The sequence below is a fragment of the Phascolarctos cinereus genome, unplaced genomic scaffold, assembly GCF_003287225.1.
Source record: "Phascolarctos cinereus isolate Bilbo 61053 unplaced genomic scaffold, phaCin_HiC Scaffold_1;HRSCAF=81, whole genome shotgun sequence".
Classification (NCBI taxonomy): Eukaryota; Metazoa; Chordata; class Mammalia; order Diprotodontia; family Phascolarctidae; genus Phascolarctos; species Phascolarctos cinereus.
This window is the reverse complement of record NW_027555514.1, coordinates 108818033-108837632: the sequence shown is the minus strand read 5'-3', so window position 1 is coordinate 108837632 and position 19600 is coordinate 108818033. Positions and strand designations below refer to the sequence as shown.

General features: G+C 40.7%; 1 protein-coding gene across 2 annotated transcripts in view; it reads right to left on the bottom strand.

Annotated features, from left to right (window-relative positions):
- Positions 1–1141: 1141 nt before the first annotated feature.
- WDR91 (WD repeat domain 91) overlaps positions 1142–19600 on the bottom strand; it is a 31557-nt gene continuing 13098 nt past the window's right edge. For both annotated transcript variants that reach the window (XM_078153560.1, XM_078153565.1), the window contains 8 exons: positions 18833–19026; positions 17893–18043; positions 15642–15736; positions 10748–10916; positions 8358–8466; positions 7288–7400; positions 6185–6382; positions 1142–5322 (listed from right to left, as the gene is read on the bottom strand). In XM_078153560.1, the coding sequence (XP_078009686.1) occupies positions 5158–5322; positions 6185–6382; positions 7288–7400; positions 8358–8466; positions 10748–10916; positions 15642–15736; positions 17893–18043; positions 18833–19026 (1194 nt within the window). In that variant the 3' untranslated portion in view covers positions 1142–5157. The remainder of the gene's footprint in view (positions 5323–6184; positions 6383–7287; positions 7401–8357; positions 8467–10747; positions 10917–15641; positions 15737–17892; positions 18044–18832; positions 19027–19600) is intronic.

Sequence of the window (19600 nt, the reverse complement as noted above, 5' to 3'; positions counted from 1 at the left end):
TATAAGGGGTATTCGTAGTTCAGTTATGTTTGACTCTCTGACCCCGTTTGGGGTTTTCTTGGCACATACTGGAATGATTTGCCATTTCCTTTTCCAGCTCATTTGACATACGAGGAAACTAAGTGACTTGCCCAGCTTCACACAGCTAGTATGCATCTGAGGCTGGATATTAACTTTGGTTTTCCTGACGTCAGCCTCAGCCCCACCTAGCTGGCCCAAGGGGTATGAGCAGTGTTAAAGGATTTTAGAAGAGCGATTTCTGGTTGTAATGACTAGAGATTGTTTCAGGGAGGAGGTGAAATCTGAGCTGGGCAGAGTTGAGTGGGATTTTGATAGAATGGCTGGGTTGGGTAGAAATTACATGTAGTGGGAGCGGCATAAGTAAAGGCAGGAAGTAAGGCAGGAAAGTATGATGAGAATTTTGAGAACTGACTGGAACAGAAGCCTCATAAATAAGAATAGTAGGAGTCAAGTATAAGGTAAATTGAGTCCAAATCTTGGGATGATTTGAATACCATGCCAAGGAGTTTAGATCTTTATTTGGTAGGCAACATTTGGCAAACCACTGAAGGTTTCTGAGGGGAGTGACAGCCAAAAGAAAAGTACTTTTGAGAGTTTAAGGCTAAGTAGATTTGCAAGATGATTGTCTAGTGTTCGTGTGTGGCCTAGTACAGGGGTTGTGGCATGAAGTTTGCTGCACCCTACAGCAATTCTAACCAGTGATCCCAATGTGTGAGCACTATGACTATGGGACAGATACCTCTGCCCCTCCCCCAAGCACTACCCTTTTCCTTGTCACTTTCCTAAGCTCGTTTCAATGTCACATAGCTAGTAAGAGTCTGAGGTCAAATTTGAACTCGGACATTGTACCTCTAAGCCCAGCGCTCTATCCACTGCACCACCTAGCTGCTTTCTAATTCCTGATGAAATAGAATAGTACTTCAAGGAACAGAAGCAATTCTTAACATTTGTGCATATAGATGGGACTAACTTTGTGTTTACTAAATAAAACATTTTTGTTTCTCATTGAACCAGAACACAAAACACAAAACAAAGTGAGGTAAAGAATTTCAATACACTTACCTGGAAGCTGCCATCCTTCAGTGTGCTATGAAGCCACTGGTAAGTATCAGCCACATAATTCAAGAAACTCAATTTGTTTATTAACGTTTTACTATGTGCAAGGCACTGAGATACAAATGTGAAAAACAATGCAGCCCTTGCTCACAAGGAGCTTACAAATTTAATAAGGGAGGAGTGAGGAGGGAGATAAGGTAAGTACACTAGTGACTATAATACAAGGCAAAATTGTGAAGTGCAAAAAGAGGTCCTCCCACCACAAAAAAAAAAAGTGCCATGAGATATTTGAGGGAAGCTAGTGGGGGAATCCAAAAGGAAAGCTTCACGAGGCAGATTCTTGAAGAGAGGGTGGAGACAGGAGAGTGAAGAACAAGAATGGGAAACGAGCAGTTCAGTTGCCTGGAAAAGGTGGCTTTTAAAGTCAGATTGTAGAGAATTCTGAATGCCAGTGTTAAGGAGTATATATTTTATTAAGTAGGTAATAGGAAGTCACAAAGGGGTTAGGGCAGAGCAGTGAGCCCCATTAAGACAACGTGAACCAGCAGTGTGTAGTGTAGATTGGAAAAGGGAGAAACTATAGGTAGGAAGTCCAAATATAATGTTATAGACCAGGAAGGTGATAGATGAGAGTGTGAACCAAGATGCTTACACACTGGGTGTGATAGGAGGGCTTAACCTAAAGCAGAGCTGTAGAATGGAAATGCATGACCCTCTTCTTCTCAAGATGGCACATCCACTTGATTAGATGCATGAAGGATCCATGGTTTGTCAGTGGAACACCAATACACATTATAATAACTTGGTAGGTAAGGGTTAACAAGTGGCCTGAGACTTAGTTGACTCAACCTAGATCAAACAGATAATATTCACCAGAGGCAAGATTTCCTACAACTTCCCGACTCCAAAGCTAACACTCTACCCAGTATGCTGTTTTCTTAAACTAAGACAAATGGGATGTTTTTTTCAAATGGGAGGAGAAAGACTCAAGAGATACCATCAAGGTGAAATGAAAAGAAGTTGGCAAGTAGTTTAGATGTGGGAGGTCAAGAAGACGGGGAGGGTGGTGGTGGCATTAACAGAAATAGAGAAGAGTCATGGCTACCTTTTCAACAGAGTGGATGGGAAAAAAGAAAAAAATTACAGAAAGAAATATTTTCCCCTGATTTTCCTACACTTGGGGCAGGGAAAGGATCAGAGTATGTGAACTGGAGAGAAAATAATGACATATATGATGTGAACCTCTCCCTCAAGAAGAAGACAACAAAGTGTATTCTTAAGAGGGAAATAGTCAATAGTCCAGTAAATGAAATATCCCACTAATATCCTGTAAATAGAATCCGCCACTACGCTTTATATTCAAGCTTGCTAAAATGCAGGTTCAGTATTTCAGTTCTTTCACTTTTCCCTCATCCCCAAGCAGAACAAAACCTAGAAGCAACGAAACCTGAGGATACCTCCATCTAGAACTGCAGCCCCATAACTAAGTTAGAACCAACTCAATTTCTGACAGTGGAGAGACAGGGTGAATGAATGGTTATTAACTTGTGCTTATACCTTGTCTGCCTCAATAGTAGTCATCTTCTAGTTGATCCCTTTAATGAGCCAAAATCAACGGCAATACTAGGTAGAGGGTGGAAAGAGCTCTAGACTTGGGGTAAAGAAGACCTGAGTTCAAATTCAGCCTCAGACATTTACTAGCTATGTGACCCTATGCTAAGTTACTTAACCTCTCCTGGTCTCTTTCCTCATCTGTAAAACAAAGAGAACAACAGCACCTACCTTCACAGGGTCTTTGTAAGGACTGAATGAGAACACAGGTAAAGTGCTTTGCAAACCTTAAAGTTTTATAGGTGCTATTATTATCATTATTATTTCATCAGCTATCTATACAAGTTCCAGACCTACTGACTTCACTCCTCACTGCAACAGCTATGACAGACAACAGTACCAAAGGGCTATTTCCCCCTGCCCACAGGCTATGGAAGAGGAGAGAACTGTTTTCCACCTTAAGCATATGAAGGGACAAGGAGCCTGCCCAAGTAACACAGATTTCAAAGACACGCTTAATGCTTGTTAGTTGTTGAACTAACTAGTTAGTTATGGTACCAGCACCTAGGCAACAAGAAACCTGGCTTCTAGTCTGAGCTCTGCCACCAGATTTCACAACTTGGACAAATCACCATCTTTGTTTATTCCTTCAACTGCAAATGGGTAAAGATAGTAGTCTTCTATCTGCACACAGAAAATGGGGTGTTAGGAGAACCAAGACCCAAGTCCTAGTGCTATTCATCCTTATGAGCTAGAAATTATATGACAACCATCAAGAGGAATACATGGAGGGGCTAAGTGGAAACAGTCTGGGAAAACTGTTACCATGGTCTGCTAAAGATATTAAGCTGAAAGCAAAGGGTCTTAGCTCCCCCTTAGATCTGCTATACATCTCTTTCCCACCAGAGAGGAAACCACATCCCCTTAACAAAGTTTTCTGAGCAGAAAAATAAACCTTTCATCTAGGATATAATCCAGAGTAACTGGGATAGAGAACACATACATAGATAGGTGCTTGTGTGGAACGCGGACCAACTGAGTAAGAATTACAGATTGTAAGTTATATAAATAGCCTCGCCTCAACAATAAACCAAAACCTCAAACCTTTTTAGTCTGACAGATACTATGGAAAGCTCACTGTCTAAGTAACACACATACTTAAAGATCTGAGATTTCATCAGTGTATGAAATCCTCCCCTAATACAGACAGCCACCCATCCATAAACTAATAGACATGGTTTAGAGTTGCCTGAGGCTCAGAGTGACTTGCCCAGGATCACAGGGATAATAAACACCAAAGGCAGGACTGAACTACCATCTTGCTGATTTCAAAACCAGCACTATCCACTACACCATACTACCATGCTTCATCTTAATTCTTCTATCTGGGGAGGTAAAGTGACAGTTAAACTCCCAAGACAATGCTTCTGCTTTCTGAATAATATAAAAGGATCACAACAGAGTGTCACCTGAAAGAGAGTTACAGAAGCAGCTTCTTTCCCATTACCACTTCCATAGAAAGACATCACAGTGAGAACAATATTCTTTTAAGAAAGGGAGGAGAAAAGAAATGTGTAAATATACAGACATTTTACATAAAGTTGCATTATGCAAATGTGATTTTACATAAAGAATTATGAAAGAGATCCACATTCCAAAAAAACACCTATGTTAACTTGACCATACAGTACTATGCTGGCTCTCTCTTTCTGCTCCTGCTCCTTGGCTCTGAGCTCCAACCCCCCACCTCACCGCCCCCACCAAAACAAAGAAAGAAACAAATCCCAACCCTCCAAGTGAAAGAACAGACACACACACAAAGAGCACCACTGCCACACTTGGCTTGAGACTTCCAGCACCAAGACAGAAGATCTTTACCACACTCCAACCACTCCCCTCGTGCCTGTCTCTGGCTCCCACAAGTCACCTATCCTCTCCTGTTTGTGTTCCTGTCCAGACCCCACTTATCTGCCCCTCCCGAGTGTTCTTCCTCTTGGTTCCAGCAAGATTGTCATGTAGCTGGCCTCAGCCTGCACGTTTCTCCTCCTGCTCTCACTTCTCTGTCTCCGGCCCCCAGGTGTCCTTGCACTATGTGCTGGCCCCCCTCCTTCCACAAGCGCTTGGCCCCCTTCCTCCTCCTCTCCCTCCACCTTCCCCACAGCCATGGGCAAATTTTCATTATGTAAAAATCGATTTATGTAGAGATCTGTGGAAAGGTCCACTTACTTAAAAGCAAGAACTGTCTATACACAAAATACTGTCAAGGTCCACAGGATCCACCAGAAATCTGTCTCCTTGAGCCACCTGTCATGGCCCAGTGGGAGCCTGGGGCAACCTTAGAGTTTACTGAGTAACCAGAACCAACAGTTTTCTGCCCTCCTGTTCCCCAGGGTTGCCCCAACTAGCTGACAATTTATCGTAATAAATCTGCCAGTCTCTCTGTCTCCTCTTTCCCAGTCTGTGATCTCCATCTCAAGCTAATACTGATTCCATAAGCATGCTTTAATGCTTCCCTGGCTTAGTGCCCAGTCAGAATTTCTGGGCCAGCAGGGTTGTAAGCTTGATCTTGCCATCCATGGAAGCAGTAAGGCAAGTACCACAGTCCATGGCTGTGCACCAGTCTACTGTGACCACTGGGGCTCTGTGACCTCCAAGGCTCAGGCAGTTCTCCAGGACTTTCTCATCACTGCTCAACTGCAAAAGAAGACAAGAAAAAAGAGACAAATAAACAAGAGAATTCTGGAATGGAATGCCACCAGAAATGAAGAAACCCTTACAGAAAAGTTGGACAGCCCACTTTAAATTACCAAACCTTATGGAGATTGTGAGAAGGCATACTTAACATGAGCAAAGATATGCATGCCTAGATCTCCGAGTACTTAGCTTTGGCTGACTAAATAAGATACAAACTGTCACCTCCCTCCCCCCAACCATAAAGGATTATTGCTTATAGCTTAAATGGATTATCTTACAAAAACAGAAGTGTATCATGCTTTGCTAACATTTCAGGAAATAGTCATTTTAGCATCTGTCACATCACCAGAAGATTTCTATCCTGGTAAAAGACTGTTATATGTTTATAACCAGTAAGGCCCATGTTGTTAAGGAGCCTATACCAGGTTGATTTGTGAAAGTAACAATATCTTTCAGTTGCCTAGGACATTGTTTCCAAAATATTTTCCCAAATTACCTTCATTTTTTCCTTATTAACATTCCTTTGCCCAAGGTCAGGCAGCTGCTAGTTAGTGATGGACATTAACCCAAAGCCCTTTTCACTACATGATGCTGTCTCAACTTTGCAGGAGCGCACTGTTTCTTCTCTACAATCCCAGCAAATCAAAAGACATGGGCAGAATAGCTCCCATACAAAGAAGAACCCCAGAACTACCAAGCTTTGAGGCAGGAGGCAGAACTCAGAGGCATACTAGATGAGGCAGAAATCCAGATAAGGGGCAGGCATCCACCCACAAGATCACAAGGGGGGAGATCTGGAGCTGGAAGGTACTTTGAGGTCCTCAAGAGAAACACTCACAAGTTACTGCTCCAACCTTGTTACCTTATAGATGATGCCTCCTGTAGCAGAACAAGTCAGCATGTAATTTCCCTCAGAATCAAAAGCAAAGAGACGACCACGTGGAATTTGGACTTGCTTGTATCCACTGTAACCCGACAACACAAAGGGGCCTGTGGCATCCATGGGGAGGGAATATTCAGACACTTTCTGGCCACTCTTGTGGATGTTCCACTGAATAAACTGGAATTACAAAAGAACAAGAAGAAAGCTGCTGATTAAAAAGTAGCCTTAAAATGAAGCAGAACCAGGAAAGCAATCCACATGATGACTGACTATGACAACAAAAACCACCAAAACTGAATGGTGCCAAAGTATCATGACTAAGCTTGGTCCCAAAGAAGAGATATGAGAAAACACCTCCCCTGATTCCTCTAGAGAGGTAGGGGAAAATGAGTGGATCACTGCACGTGTCAGATATTTTCAATTACACTGGTTAGTTATGCTGACTTTTTTCCCCTTCCTCTTTTTTTTTATTCTTTATTAGAATCTGGAAAGGAGCTGGGGAAAGAGGAGGATATAGTGGGAAATACAGATTATGTAAAAAACAAAAAAATTTCAATTAAAGTTATTTAAATAAAGGCACCAGGAACAGAGATCATCAGAGCTGCCAGAAGTACCTCTGGTGTTATTCTAGCTTAATGGAAGCCCAATTTAGTAAGTCCATCTCCTTCCTAAAAACTTGGCCCTCAGAAGCAAAATAAGGCATATAAAAAATGTTTCAGGGACTTTGGCAGCTTATGGGAGAGAAACAATAGTAGAAAGAGAGTTACTTGAATCCCTTCACAGAACTATCATGTTATACGGCTAGCCTGCAGCCTCTCGATTCCTACCACCCACTCCCCTCCCTGCCACCTACAGTGATATGGACCACTTCCTACTGAAGAGAAGAGAAGCAAAAGAGAAAGGAAGCAAATGCTAACCCTTAGAATCCAAGAACCCACACCACTGAGGAGGGGAAATTCCTGACATTAAATAAAATTATATGGAGCCATGAATGTCATCACTTCCAATGCAGCTCAAGACAAGCAGATTTCACCTAAGGAATATTTTAAATTCCCACCCACTTACCCCACAATCCAACCTACCTTCCCATCTTCTCCAATGCTGTACACAGTGTTCTCATCATAGCTAAATTCCACAGAATAGACCTCCCCACTATGGGCTTTCCAACTCATGGCACACTCATGCTGCTGCATATCTGAGAAAACAAGTTACAGAATTGCCCCTTATATTAAATGGTCCCAAGCCACTATGCTTTTATAATTAACTGGTTATATTTTATAACTTTTTAGTTTGAATTCACTAGGTCATCCGTCACTCCAGAGAAGCTCCTTCCCAGTACAAAGTGTAAAAAACTAGACTCAGGATCCTACTCAATAGTTCTGCTCCACTGTGTGCTTCTTCATCAAAGAATGTTAAAATTACAAGAGACTCCAGAGGTCAGCAATCCCCTCATTTTGTAGGTCACAGTAATGTCAGAGCCAAGACTCAAACCCAAGACTTCTCACTCCAAGTTCAATGACCAAGTACTTTGTTATTAGTCAGCGATATTCTACTGCCCTTCCTGAATGGAAGAAGCTGGGAAACTCGTGTATCTAGAGGGAAGTGATGGCCCCCAAACAAAAGGGGGCCTTATGAAGCTATGAATAGGTGGGAGCCAAGGGTTGAGACATCTTCTTAGCTCAAAAAACTGGCAAAAATACAATTAAATAATGAGCCACCAAAGGTGGACCCATATCTTCCCCCTTGTACTTTGCTATTTTGCCTTATCTGCTTCTATACAGAACAAATTTACAGAGAGGAGATGAGAGCTAGTGAACCCCTCAAGCACAAGTGGGTAGAGTAGCACCGCTCTCAGCTTCAGGATCAAATGTATATCTCACTAAGTCACAGATCAGCTGACATCCAAGGCAATCCATGAGAAGCCCAAACGGAAGAAGCAATAACCTCATTACCTCTCAACTCCTCCCCTGACACTGATCACATGGATGTTAACCACGATTAAAAAAAAGCTTATCATGATAAACTACTTTGCACAGAGGCCAAAAAGCACCCAAGATTTTACTCCAGCCCCACAGATTCAGTTTTGGACCTAGAGTCCAAGTGGATGCTCTGAGACAATCAAGACATGAATCTCTCAAACAGAACTACTCACCAAAGAGCCTAATGGCACCATCAGCTGCCCCAGTGACCAGCAGGTTCCCATTGTGGTTGAAAGCAGTACAATTAATAGCAATGGGGTCTGGATCCAGGGAGAACTGGAGCTGTAAGAAAGAACTATTAGTGGGTGTCAGTTTGACCCTAGCAACTTACTTCTCTCCCAAGTACAACATCCAAGCTGCTGGGTAAGGCACTGCATGTGGCACGGTGCTCCCTCTCAGCACCAAAGATCACTGCACTGGCCAAACAATGTTCTGATAGTGAATTCTACTGCAACCAGTTTCTGTACTGTGACGACTATACCTTTACTAAGACTCTCAGACATTTCTTATAGAACATTCACAACAGATAATACAAAGGAACATAGATTTGGAGCCAGAAAAAGACCTTAGAAGGCATATAATCCAACCCCCTTATTTTACCATCGAGAAAACTATGGTCCTCAGAGGTTAAGTGACCTGCCTAACATATGCTATAAGCTGTAAGTAGCAGATTCAGGAATCAAACCAAGGTCCTCAGACTCCAAACCACTTGTGTCCTTTCTGAAATGAGCCAGTCCACGCTTTGGTGACGACAATGATGATGAAGATATCTCTACAAATAAGGCTCACAATATTCCAGGCTTATAATTAACAGTAACTCACACTGAGCTTTCAGACTTACAAAGTGTCTTTCATGTAATAACTGAGGTAGATGCTGAAGGAATAACATATCTAATTTACTTTCTGTGAGAACCTGTGATTTCCCTGATACCAGAAATTCCATCTACCAAAGCAAATCAGCAGCTCTTTTGCATTGATAGTCCTCTAGTGCTGCTGATGGCCCCAAGAAGTTAAACGACTCACCAACAGCCACACGGGCAGTAAGTGTCAGAGGTGGGTAACCAGCATTTTTTAAGTACTCACTCTGTGACTACCCACTTTCCCCTAGTGCTTAGCACAGGGGAAGGCTTAGCATAGAAAGAAAGGCACAAACAAGTCCCCTGCCCTCAAGGAGCTCATATTTGAATGGATGAGACAGCATGTAAATAATTAGTGCATACAAGCTATCTACAGAGTAATCTGAAAGAAGGCACTAGCAGCTGGGGAAGAGAAGAAAGAAATAGGAGGGAAAAGGAGGGGGAGAGAGATTCCCAACAGGGCTTAGGGTAAGAATATTGATAATTCATCTGCCACCTTTTGTCACAGCATGTCTCAGTATAGGCACTTCACAACTCACGAATATCTCACACATACTAACACCAACAATTTGTGATATTCTTGCCAGAGCAGAGAGGGAGTATGTTACCAGAACTCCTATATTTCCTCCTTACCACGTAGCACAAAACACGTTTTCTGAAGTGAACAACATTATAAATGTTTATAAGTTCCCAGATCAAGTCACAAAAGCCATTTAGTCCCAAAGATACCTGAAACACCCCACATCTGCAAGAATATTATTTTCTACTATTTTCCATTGCAAATTTCACTTTATTTATTTCAATTATAAGGTCTTTGTGCGCTGGCCTATGAACCTAAATGGTTTATAATGTTGCTTCTTCGAGAAAGTGTTTCCAAAGTTCCAAACTGGTTTACAAATGAACATCTGGAAAATCAGTAACTTTAAAGCTAGAGATTACTTGGTCATATTAATACTTCATTTATCTAGTGAAATCAAGAAAATGGGATGTGCCAAATGAGTAAATTTTCCAAATCCCTAAGTTTACCCTGCTGAAGCTCCAAAATTCTATGGGGAGACATCTCCCTCAAATGAACTGGCCCAACTTCATTTAACCTTTTTTTGATAAGTCAGTCACCATTATGAATATTAGTTATTGTAGTGGGGTTTCATACAATAAGTCTTCAAGGACCATTAAGTATAGGGATGCTTTTCCCTTTTTATTCTAAATGGCCCTAGACTCCTGTAATTTTATAGTTCATTTGTAGGCTTCTTATAATTCTCATATCTTCCAGCAAAATTCCCTTTCACTTCTTGCTGCTGCTAATTACCTCTATTTTAACTTACACACAACTCTACATCAGGTATCCTGTTTGTTTGTACTTCCAGGTTTGTGGCTGGCTTCTAAACAAGTGAAGTTACTGCCAAGTCTAACCTTAAGATATACTTTAATATTGACTCACATTCTCACCCCACAGAATTCTTTCGCCGTTTAGGAACATAACAAATACTAAATCATTATGAAATCAGCTGTTTGTTCCCATTTGGGAACACAAGAACTCGCTCCTAAGTATGGTAACCTGCTAATTGTCATAAGGAGTGACACTGCCACTCCTGCTGCCACTGAAGCCAGCTAATTCCCCATCTGTGGCTCTGCCACAGCCAGAGACATTACTGAGAGGCTGACCTGAGCAGCTGAGATCCCCGGGGAAAGAGCCATGTATGTACCTGCTGCTTCATGGTTTTAGTGTCCCACAGCAGGAGCTTGCCAGGAACCTGGTTCATGCCTCTGATGCCACTGTCTAGTGCTGTGTAGTCCATCTGTGAAATGAGGCTAGGGGCTGCAGCTGAGCAGACGAAGGAGGTCCCACTGGGGCTACAGGCAAGTGACAGGATCCTACAATGAACAAGAAGCTCAGTCAGATTCCTCACAAACAAAAGATCTTCCAAAAAGAGGAGAAAATAATTCAAGGCACTACTATTCCAAATCTGACCACCATTAGTAAGAAAAAAATTGTTTAGGGAAATTGAAATAACAGGAACCATGATGGCAAAGACCATGCCACCTTCGAGGCTGCGAAAATGCCAGGCATGGTTTGATTTGCACTTTGAACTTTAAGAAAATATATTTCAAAGGGTTCAGAGATTGACAGAGACTCTAAAAGGGAAATCAATTTGAAATAGGTGGGAGACTTAAAAATGAATTCTGGTCAAAGAGTCACAAATGAGACTGATAAGGAAAAATGAAGGGCATCTAGAGAGAAGATCAATTTGGATGAGCTCCTTGCTCATCAATACTTACATTATAAAAGGGTATTTAAACAAGGGCAGGCATCTGAGAAATAAAAGAGTTGCAATGTCCTCTGAGAATAGCATCAGAAAGACTAAAAACCAATATGAGCTGAGGCTGGTAATAAATGATAAAGACAATTAAAAATATTTTTTAAAAAAGCCATTTTCAGTGGCAAGAGGAAGGTCAATGATGATGAGAGGCCAGGACAATAATGAACAATGAAAAGAACATAGGAAGAATGCCACTCCTGTTTTGCTTCACTTTTCAATATCAAAGAAAAGGATCTTCAGACTAGGAGAAGTAGAACAAAAATGGTTCACGGAATTGAAACCCCAAGATAGCAAGAGAGCTGCTAACTACTCTAAATAAGTTCAAATCACCTGACCAACATGACCTAATCTCAGGAAACTTGCAAATATGATTGCTAAATCACTGCTTTTGGTATTTGTTTTGGCAAACAGGAAAGGCACAGTAGGACTGGAGACACTAAAAAATGCCTCAATTTTCAAAAAGGGAAATAAAGTGGATTTTATAAGCTATAGGCAAACTAGCTTATTGAAGGGCTGGTTTGTGAGTTTTTATAAAAAGAGGTGAGTTACGGAGAGTAACAGGGTACTATTCAAAAAGATCTGAGTCACAAAAATGATCATACCTTTTGACTCAGCAATTTAACTGATCTTGATCCTAAAAAACTCATAAAAAGGTAAAAAGAGAACTAGTGACTCAGAAAAATTATTAACCAAATCATTTCTAATACAAGACAACTAGAAGTCCTTTTCACAGACAACATTTGGGTGAATGGCTAGAAAAGTTATAGTATAGTCATGTAATAGAATATTATGGTAATATTAAAAAAAAACTCATGATGAAATATTGAAAGATTTATAAAAAGTGATGCAATGCAAAATGACAACAACCTGAATTGTACATACATTGACTAAAACTATCTTTTCTTTAAAGATAAAGAAGCCCAAAAGTGGCAGAATTTCAGACAGACGTGTAAAGGGACATGGAGCAAATTCATTTTGTGTTTGTTAGTTGTTAACTCATTTGATTACATTTAATTAAATGCTAAGGATTTATGTAAGATTTTACTCCCTATTTTATATATGTATTCAATTGACTGTTGACTGTTATTAAAAGTTTAAAATAAAAGTTTTAAAAACTTTTAAGAAGAGGTGTTGATTACTAAACCAGAGTGGGTTTATTAAGACTCAGTTATTCCAAAATAACTTCTTTTCCATTTTCATAGTGTTACTAGATTAGTAGATTCTAGGAATGATGTAGACCTATCGCATCTGGATGTTAGCAAGGCACACAACAAAGTCTCTCACAGTATTCTTGTACATAAGATGTAGAAACAGATTAAACATTTTAGATGGGTAAGTGCAGAAATGACTTACTGACTGGACCCTGACAAGAGGTCTCTATGGAAGTGACCCCAAGAAGTGGTCTTTGGTTCTATTTCATTCAGATCGAGAAGCAGATGGCATAAATCACATGAAGTTGGGAGGAAAGGTAATAGAAACACAATTCAAAGGTAATAGAAACACAATTCAAAGGCTCTTGACAAGCTAGAATAGTAGGCTGAACTTAACAAATTTAAATTTAATAGGGATAAATAAAAAGTGCTGAGCTTCAGTTTAAGTTTAATAACCACAAGGACAGCAGAAAGAAGATACAGCTCAAAAGCAGTTCATGAGAAAAGAAGTCTAGGGATTTTAGTGGACTACAAGCTCAAAATGAGTCAGCAATGCAATGTGGCAACCAAGAAAGCTTGTTTCATCTTAGATTATATTAATAACAAAAGAATATCCAAAACAAGAGGGGCAAGAATCCCACTCTATTGTTCTTAAGCATTCTGTCTAATACCAGGGAGAACATTTCAGAAGTGATACAAATAAGCTGGAACACATCCAGGGAAGGGTAATTAAGAAAATACAGGGACCTGAAACCATGCCATAAATATCAGCAAAATGAACGATAGAGAAACTAATGGGTACAAATCACTAGAAGGAGATTTTCGTTACCTTAAAAGAAACTTCCTAACAATTAGAGTAGTCTGGAACTGGAATGGATTGCCTTTGGGGTTACATGAATTCCCAGTCATGGGCTATCTCCAAGTGGAAGCCAGAGAACCACCTGTGGAATGCTATACAAAGGGTGGAACTTGATAATCTTTGGGGTCCCTTCCAGTTTTGAGATTCTGTAATTCACCTGCTCCTAAGAAGGCCAGATCCTGGGATCTCAGATTAGGTGGAGAGGAATGGGAAATGATATCTATATTATGAAGACCTGATTCCCAAACTATTTCCTTAACGGTGAATAGAAGACAATGGCTATAAGTTTTGGTACATAAAGTTAACAGAGTATTATCGTGCTTTAAGAAATGATGAAAGAGTGGAGTGAACAGAACCAGGAGAACAATTTATACACTAACAACTAACATGTTAAAGATAAACAACTCTGAAAGAATTAAGAACTCTGCTACCCATCTCCCAATAGAAAAGAAGGTCTCAGGGTCCAGAATAATACCTCCTTTTTTGGATACAGCCAATGCAGAAATTTGTTTTGCTTGACTACATATATTTCTAATAGAAGTTTTGATTTTCCTTCACTATTGTGGGTGGCAGAAGGTGGGGGGACAGTGGAGGGGGGGAAGGGAAGCTGAAAAGGTAGATATTTTACTGATTAAAGAAATAAAATATAATTAAAACTAAAATTTTTAAAAGGATAAAAAGAAAGCTTCCACACCAACTAAAATATAGAGAAACATTAATAACAAAGAACTGGAAATAAAGTATATGCCCCTTTTTAGAGGATGGCCTAACAAGTTGTTATACTTAAATGTAATGGACTACTATAACATTACAAGAAACAGTGAATATGGATACAGGAAAATATGGCAAGACTTACATGAGCTGAAGCAAAACCAAGAAAACAATATAAACAATGACAACAATAATTTAATAAATGGAAAGCCAACAAAACAATCAAAGCTGGTTCTGTGAAGTTACAGTGACCAAGCTTGGCCCCAAAGAAAAGGTATAAGAAAGTATTTCCCACACACATAAAAGTTTTAAAAACTTTTAAGAAGAGGTGTTGATTACTAAACCAGAGTGGAGATAGGGGACTGAGGATGTGGAATACTACAAATGTTACTCTTTCAGCGTGCTGGTTAGGTTTACCAAACTGTTTTGTTCCTTTTTCATTCTTTGTTACAAAGGATGGATTTTCCTAAAAGGGTTGGATGCATTGGAAAATGTAATATAAAAACAAAATGTATGAATAAAATTAAAAAAAAATAATGAATAGGGGAAAGAAGGTCAAAAAGAGAAATACAGTACTACATACACCAAAATATAGCAGTATTTTTTGTGGCAGCAAAAAACTGGAAACAAAGCAACCACTTGGGCAGTGCATGAGTGTAACAGAATAAGATTTGGGGTGGCATGACCTTTAAATATATGAAGAGCTGTCATGTGGAAGAGAGATTAGACTCATACCACTTATTCAAAGAAGGTGGACCTAATGGGTACAAATTACTAGAAGGGGACTTTGGTTACCTTTTGGAAAAAATTCCTAACAATTAGAATTGTCCAGAACTAGAATGGATTGCATAGGAAAACATGGGAAAGACATCAACTGATGCAAAGTGAAATCAGTTGAACCAGAGTATCACCTACCCAGAGAGACAGAGACAGAGAAAGAGAGAGAAAGAGAAAGAAAGAGAGAGAGAGAGAGAGAGAGAGAGAGAGAGAGAGAGAGAGAGAGAGAGAGGGAGGGAGGCAGAGAGAGGAGGGAGGGAGGGAGGGAGAGAGAGAGGGGGGGAGAGAGAGAGAGAGAGAGAGAGAGAGAGAGAGAGAGAGAGAGAGAGAGAGAGAAGAGAGAGAGAGAGAGGGGAGAGAGGAGAGGGAGGAAGGGAGGGAGGAGGGAGGGGGAGAGAGAGAGAGAGAGAGAGAGAGAGAGAGAGAGAGGGAGGAAGGGAGGAAGGGAGGGAGGGAGAGAGAGAGAGAGAGAGAGAGAGAGAGAGAGAGAGAGAGACATGCTGAATGCAGTAATCATTAAATAGCAAGCTTGTTCTCAAAGAAGAGATCAGAAATGATGCTTCCTTTCCTTCACTGCAAATGTAGGGGACTTCCATTGTGGAACATTGCACATCCTATCAGATTGTTAACGTGTAGGTTAGTTCTGCTAAACTGCATCTTTTTTATTCTTTAACAAGAGATAAAGGTGGGGAGAGATATATTCAGAAATCAAGGTGATGGCAAAATAAATGAACATTTGTTTCTAAACGCATGTATGGGAGGGAGGCTGTTCTTTGCTCACCTAGGCATGTCATCATTGATACTGATCTCACAGAGATTCTTCTTGGCTTCGGTGTCGTAAAGACGCACAGTCCCTGCCCCACTGCCCAGTAAAAGCTGGTAAGGCAAAAGTGGAAGAAGAAAATGAAAAAGAACAAAGTCAATAACATTTGCTAAGTGTGTTACGGCCTTTCCTAGATCATGTATGGACCTCGGTGAAGGCTTCAAAGTGGCTTCTACACTAGCCCAACATTTCCATACAAGTGAAATATAGTTCAAATGTAAATAAAAGGTCAATCTAGCAAGGGACTAGAAGACAGAAGGCAATGTAGTCAAAGGATGTGTATATGGAAGGGCTATTGTTCAGTTGTGTCCAACTCTCTGTGACCCTGTGGACCATATCATGCCAATACTGTCCATGAAGTGTCCTTGTCAAGACCATTGGAGTGCTTTGCCAATTCCCTCTCCAGCGGAGTAAGGCAAACAGGGTAAGTGACTTGTCCAGGTCACACAGCTAGTTAAGTGTCTGAGGGCAGATCTGAACTCAGGTCTTCCTGACTCCAGGCCCAGCACTCTGTCTACCGAGGCACTCTGCTGCCTGTATGGAAGGGAGGAAGCCTTTCTATCCACCCACTTCTCTCCTGAATTTAAAGGATGCTTTGGCTCTTTTATTCATGGTTCAAATGGGTGGGCCTGTTGTCGTTGCTCAGTCCTTTTTCAGTTGTGTGCAGTTCTTAGTGACCCCACTTGGGGTTTTCTTGGCAGAGATACTGCAGTGGTTTGCCATTTCCTTCTCCAGCTCATTTTACAGATGAGGACACTGGGGGAAACAGGGTTAAGTGACTTGCCCAAGGTCACACAGGTAGTGCCTGAGGCCAGATTTGAACTCAGGAAGACTCGTCCTCCTGACTCCAGGCCTTGAGCTCTATCCACTGTGCCACCTAGCTGCCCACGGTTGGCCTATTGCTTCCCTAAGCCACTGTCTCACAATCTATTGATTCTGATACCATTAAGGGATCAAGGACCCCCAAAGCTGAGGGTCAGAAACCATTTCCCTAAATTGCTATAACCCAGGAAGACTCTTAATGCAGCATCCTAGGAGAAATAGCAAAGAAATAGGCATAGTCCCTCACTTCAAGAATACAAACTAGATAGTAGACACAACAATGAAAAATATTTTTAAAACAACATACAAGTTGATGGCTTAGGGCTGTCCCCTGATATCATTTTAAAACAACATAGGCCAAGTTTTGAGATTTAGAGGAAACAAAGGTTGAGAGGTGAAAGTTGTTTCCTATAATTTATAGCTACCTTGTTAAGTATTTTCAATGAATATTTTTGGCTACATGGTATGATCCTATCAAAAAGGAAAAAAAACAGAAAAGGTAATTCCATATTCACTGTTAAGAAAATCCTACAGCATGAACACAAGTTTCAAAATAAAGAGGAAACCAATGTCAACCTGATAGACAACTACAATTATGGGAACTGTAAAATGGGACTTTATGTAACACACCAATCTTTAGTTATTTTACTTAGTTTTAGCAATCAAAAGGGACCTGTTTAAAAGGCCTATTTCTGATGAATTGATGGAACAAGGAAAGAATAAAAAGGCTAGTGCAGAAAAGGAGGAAGTAAGACTCATACAACAGACACCAAAAGTAGCATACGGGAGGGCAAGGTTTTTGTTCTGTTTGAAGACCGGGCCTCCCCAATCTTGCCCAAAAGAGCTTCATCTCCCTGCTGATGGGCACAGAAGGTTGGCCTGCTCTGTTTCTGACTTTGGTCAGCTCACCCCTCCACAGGCAGTCTCGGGGTCCTCTACTCTTTTGAGCTCACTATACTGGTGCCAGACTTAGTGTAGATACCCAAATTGAACCTTACTGTATCTCAGAACTCCCACAACTAAACTCTGCTTGCCTCAGCCTTCCCAGCAGAAAGGTTTATAGGAGCTTGCTACCATGAGGACTGTCCTTAAAATTCCACCATGCTCCAATTACAAGTCCTACTGCCATAGGCCTTGGTATTATAGTCATACTGCCATTCATACATGCAACAGGAACACAACGGTGGCCAGGAAATTTTAGACACATGACACTTAAATCTCCCTTAGGGGAAAGAGAAGTAAAAGAATTTGTGACTTGGCTGTTTTTCATCATGGCCACAAAGTCTAGATCCTTAAAGGTGCAAAGATACTTTAAGAGCTCTATACAAAGGCTTTTGGAAATTAAAAAGGCTGCAAAAATGGTAACTCCGGTAATAAGGTTACTCACCAGCCTGTCCCGCTTAGTGGCCCATTCTAAAGAAAGAAGTGGTGACTTGGAAATAGAAGAAGCTTTGGTCTGCATGATAGGATTGAATGACCACACCTTGATGACTCCATCCACATCTAGGCTAGCAACCCTCCTCCCAGAGCAATCCACTCTAAAGAAGAAAAAGGATATATAAATATATAATTTTCAGTGTCCTCTTTCCTTAATCTTACAATTCTCCTTGACAAAGTTTAGATTATTTTCTATTTGCTAGGGTTAATACTGGAAGATTAAATTCAAAAATACCTAATCTAATTAATAATGTAGTATCTTAAATTATCTAAATTTAAGAATCCAGCCCAAAGAAAACCCTAAATTCTAAGAACCTAGGAATCCCTAAACCCTAACGAAATCTCTAATACACCCTAAGAAAACAAAAGTTTTGATCAATCACTCTGCCTACTTTCTCCCTAAGCTCTTATCACAACTGAAGAGAAGGTCTCAAAGAGAGGAAAATGACACTTGTAATCCTACTACAGCTGGGATTCATACTTTGGGAGAAGACTGGACCATATGACGACTACAGTTCCTTCTAACCCTACATTTCTATGATTCTCTATTAGATTAAGTAGGGTACAGCCAATCAAAATCAGAATCATGAGAATGGAAAGAGTCTCAAAAGACCATCAACTTAACTCCACCTCTTTGAAGGATGGGGCCTGAAGATTTCTGCATTCCTAGGCATCTATTTTTTTCTAAAATCTTGGGGATAATATCACAACTTCCCTCTAATAACTTCCCATCCTTACTGTCAGTCTTCGCTTCCTTCCCTGCAATGCCAGCTTCCACTAGCTACCGTGAAGGCAACAGATTGAAAATTCCAGCTAGGAAAGACTATCTCGACAGTGGGCTGGTTTTCCATCACTGCCACCTCTATGCTGTGCCGAACCAAGTTGCTCACCTGCAATGCATGATGGAAGAGTGATGTTCTCCATACTCCTCCTGGCTCAATACAATGAAAGGCTGCTCAGGTTGGAAGCCACTCCCTTCTATGCCAGCTCCAGAAGCTCTGGTAATCAGGTCTGCTTGTTCAATATGGAGCTCTGGGGAAGGCTCGGTCTCTGGGCCACTAACTTCTGTTTTCTTCTCTGGACCCTGTCTCAAGCAAATGAAATGAGTAAGATATAGAGGAGATCTACAATCTATTTTCTTTTCTTTTACCTTAATAGCATTTTTTTCCAATTACATACTGAAATAGTTTTCAACATTCATTTTTGTAAAATTTTAAGTTCAAAATTTTTCTCCCTCTCTCCTTCCCCTTTCCCTAAGACAGCAAGCAATCTGATATAGGTTATACAGGTACAATCATGTTAAACATATTTCCACATTAGTCATCTTGTCTATATTCTGTTTCCAACTCTTCTATTTGTAATTCTTCACAACCTGGCCCCTATCTACCTTTCCAGCCTTACTGCACACTGCTTTATACACTCTACAGTCAAGTCAAACTGGCTGTGATAAACTTCCAGTCTCCTTTGAAAATTCAAAAACTCTTTTCAGAGCTACCTTAATTGAGGTGTAAAAAAATACCCCAGATAGAGGATGGTACTTACAGACAAATCTACCACCAACCGCTCAAGCGGTATCTTTAAAGAAACTTCAGGTAGAGTTGAGTTCAAGGTTTGGCTTCTAAGACTGTCCCCACCTCCTTCAGGCCTGGGGTCACTTC